This window comes from Olea europaea, chromosome 3, assembly GCF_002742605.1.
Source record: "Olea europaea var. sylvestris chromosome 3, O_europaea_v1, whole genome shotgun sequence".
Lineage (NCBI taxonomy): Eukaryota > Viridiplantae > Streptophyta > Magnoliopsida > Lamiales > Oleaceae > Olea > Olea europaea.
In genome coordinates this window covers 18,364,214-18,367,444 of record NC_036239.1, presented here as the reverse complement: position 1 = coordinate 18,367,444, position 3,231 = coordinate 18,364,214, and the positions used below count along the sequence as shown (strand labels likewise).

At 36.5% G+C, this 3,231-nt stretch overlaps 1 protein-coding gene across 1 annotated transcript; it reads left to right on the top strand.

Annotated features, from left to right (window-relative positions):
• Positions 1–393: 393 nt before the first annotated feature.
• On the top strand, positions 394–2,691 carry LOC111388259 (3-ketoacyl-CoA synthase 4-like). Its single transcript, XM_023012947.1, has one exon. The coding sequence runs from the start codon at positions 883–885 to the stop codon at positions 2,407–2,409; it is 1,527 nt and encodes a 508-aa protein (XP_022868715.1). The 5' UTR covers positions 394–882; the 3' UTR covers positions 2,410–2,691.
• Positions 2,692–3,231: the final 540 nt, after the last annotated feature.

Here is a 3,231-nt window from a genome sequence, read left to right as displayed (position 1 = left end):
GTCAAAGATGGTGTGAGATTTTGTCCCATTTAATTTTTGTATACCAAGTGAGACGTGTAGTATTTCTTTTAAAACAGACTGTCGAGGTAGAAAATTTAAAATTGAAACACAAATACCTTGGTTGATTGTCATTGTTGGAAAAAAAGAAAAATGTATTTTGAATAGTAATTTTTAAGAAAATGTATGGTTAAAATAGAAAAAGATTTGAATTTATGTGTAAAATATTTTATTGTATGAATATGATTAAAATGAGTATGTAAAAAAAAAAAATTCAAATAATAATCGTCAAATAGAACAGAAATTTTTTAAAAAAATTACGTTCAAAATATTTTATTTTATCGAGTATTTCTAAACTTTTTTTGTATTACTGCGCAGTCAATATGAGACAGATCTGCTCATTGTCAGCCGTATACAATTGTTAAACAAACAAAAACCCAAATGGACACATCCGTGCAAGTTTCACATCACATTCGTCATCAATGGTTGAAGAACGAGTTCATTATTTATTCACACAAGAAAACAGCCCCAAAACTTTGACATATTTCGAGCATTTATTTCTTCAGATCACTCATATCTGTCCTCCTCCTCAACTTCAGCAGAAGTTGCAGAGAAATTAAAAAAAGAAATTGAAACAGATTTGAAAATCGCGTATTTTCACCCACACGCCACTGATTTTGAATTCCAACTCCATACGTGTCTGTCTCCATCTTTATTTCTTCGCATTTTGGCCGTTGCTGTAGTTGCATCTACCCCTTCCAATCCCTACCCACATTCAATTCCAGATCCATCTATACACTATATATACACACATCCTGTTCATAATTGTTTTTCCTCAAGAAAACACATTTTCACACACTAAATCCATCACCCCGGTAAAAAAATATGAGCATTTCAGTGTCCAACTCCGCCGCCGTTTCTGGTGGCGCCACCGGTAGAAATAGATTCCCAGATTACCTTCAAAATGTGAAGCTTAAGTATGTGAAACTTGGGTACCATTACTTGATGACCCACTTTTTAAAACTCTGTTTAGTCCCTTTAATGGCCATTCTGTTCGTTCAAGCTTCACAAATGAACTATGAAGATGTATACAATCTTTATCTCCATCTCCAGTATAATCTTGCTCTCGTCATTGTTTTTTGTACAGTAATAGTATTCGGATTCACCGTCTACATGCTGACTCGACCCCGACCCGTTTACCTTGTGGATTACGCCTGTTATCGTCCTCGTGATCACCTTCAAGTCAAATTCAATCGGTTCATGGAACACTCGAAACTGACAGGTGATTTTGACGAATCCTCTCTCGAGTTTCAGCGCAAAATCTTGGAACGGTCCGGTCTTGGGGAAGAAACTTATTTGCCAGAGGCAATGCATTGTATTCCACCGCGGCCCTCCATGGAGGCGGCGCGTGAGGAAGCTAAAGAGGTCATGTTTGGCGCACTCGACAATCTTTTCAAATCCACCGGTGTAAAGCCTAAGGACATTGGCATTCTTGTAGTGAATTGCAGCTTGTTCAATCCAACCCCTTCACTTTCTGCAATGATCGTGAATAACTACAAATTACGAGGGAATATACGGAGCTTTAACTTAGGTGGCATGGGCTGCAGTGCTGGAGTTATCGCCATTGATCTTGCTAAAGACATGCTTCAAGTTCATAGAAATACATACGCAGTCATTGTGAGTACTGAAAACATTACGCAGAATTGGTACTTCGGGAACAGGAAGTCAATGCTAATCCCCAATTGCTTGTTCCGAGTAGGTGGAGCAGCAATTTTGCTGTCAAACAAACAGTCAGAGAAGAAAAGGGCCAAATTCAAGCTTGTTCATGTTGTGAGAACACACAAAGGAGCAGATGATACAGCATTCAAATGTGTGTATCAAGAACAAGACGAAAAGGGCAAAACTGGAGTCTCATTATCAAAAGATTTGATGGCAATTGCAGGAAATGCATTAAAAGCAAACATCACAACATTAGGTCCACTTGTTCTTCCAATCAGTGAACAGTTCCTCTTTTTTATAACCCTAATTGCACGAAAATTCTTCAATCCCAAAATTAAACCCTACATACCTGATTTCAAACTTGCTTTTGATCATTTCTGCATACACGCCGGCGGGCGGGGAGTGATTGATGAACTGGAGAAGAATTTGCAGCTCGACCCAGTTCACGTGGAGGCTTCTCGAATGACTCTGCACAGATTTGGTAACACTTCATCGAGTTCGATTTGGTATGAATTGTCGTATATTGAGGCAAAACGGAGGATCCGAAGAGGACATCGGATTTGGCAAATTGCATTTGGAAGTGGGTTTAAGTGTAATAGTGCAGTTTGGCAAGCGATGAAGAACTCGGAGCTTTCTCCATGGAGTCCTTGGCATGACTGCATTGACAAATATCCAGTCCAGATAGCCAACTGAAATTGAGTAAAATATTAAGGAAGAAAGAAAGTCAAATCTTGATATTATATTGCACGATTATGTTTAGTTGTGTTTGAAACGAACGAGATTCAATGGGGCACGATACATATGATTTTAGCTTTTTGTTTTATACTATTTGATACTGTCGAGTCCATAGATGTTGGAACATATGTTGTATTTTCGTTGTTATCGAGGGTTGATCTTAGAAATATTTACAGGATTTTGTGTCTTGTAATGCAAACTCTGCTTGACTGTGAATCTATATTTGTATCTAATTGTGCCCGTAATGTTTTATGCTTTAGAGTTCTTGTTTGGGAAAGCTTAAGAATCGTTGAAAAAGTAGAGATCAAAGTAAACAATTAGTCCCTTTTTGATTTGGTTAAATTTTTTTTTATAAAAGTTAGAGCTTGTTTGCCTCCCATTTTGGGAGAATTATAGAGTTTTGAATAGTCGTTTTTGGATAATTTGTGGTTGAAGGCACCGTTTGAGATTAATTTTCACTCCTAAAAATTGATTTTTTGATCGTTATTTTACTATTCCGACCGTAATTTTTTACTTCTTCTCTCACAGGTTATCCACACTTTTCTCATAACGGTCAAAAAATTAATTCTCAAAATCACAACCAAACAGGCCCTTAAAAAACTTTATTGATTTGTGTGTACAATATTTTAGTGTGAATGTGTGGTGAAGAATATTACTATAACAGACATTTTATTTTATTAAAGGATGACAAACATAATCTTAATAAAATGTGTGTTGAAAAGTTGATAAAAATTGTGGGTTCTACATAATATGTGGTTGAAAATAAGTTTGAAAAAAAAT

What these genes read in the sequence shown, in the direction of transcription:
- LOC111388259 (XM_023012947.1), top strand. Translation starts at nt 883, where the DNA reads ATGAGCATTTCAGTGTCCAACTCCGCCGCCGTTTCTGGTGGCGCCACC.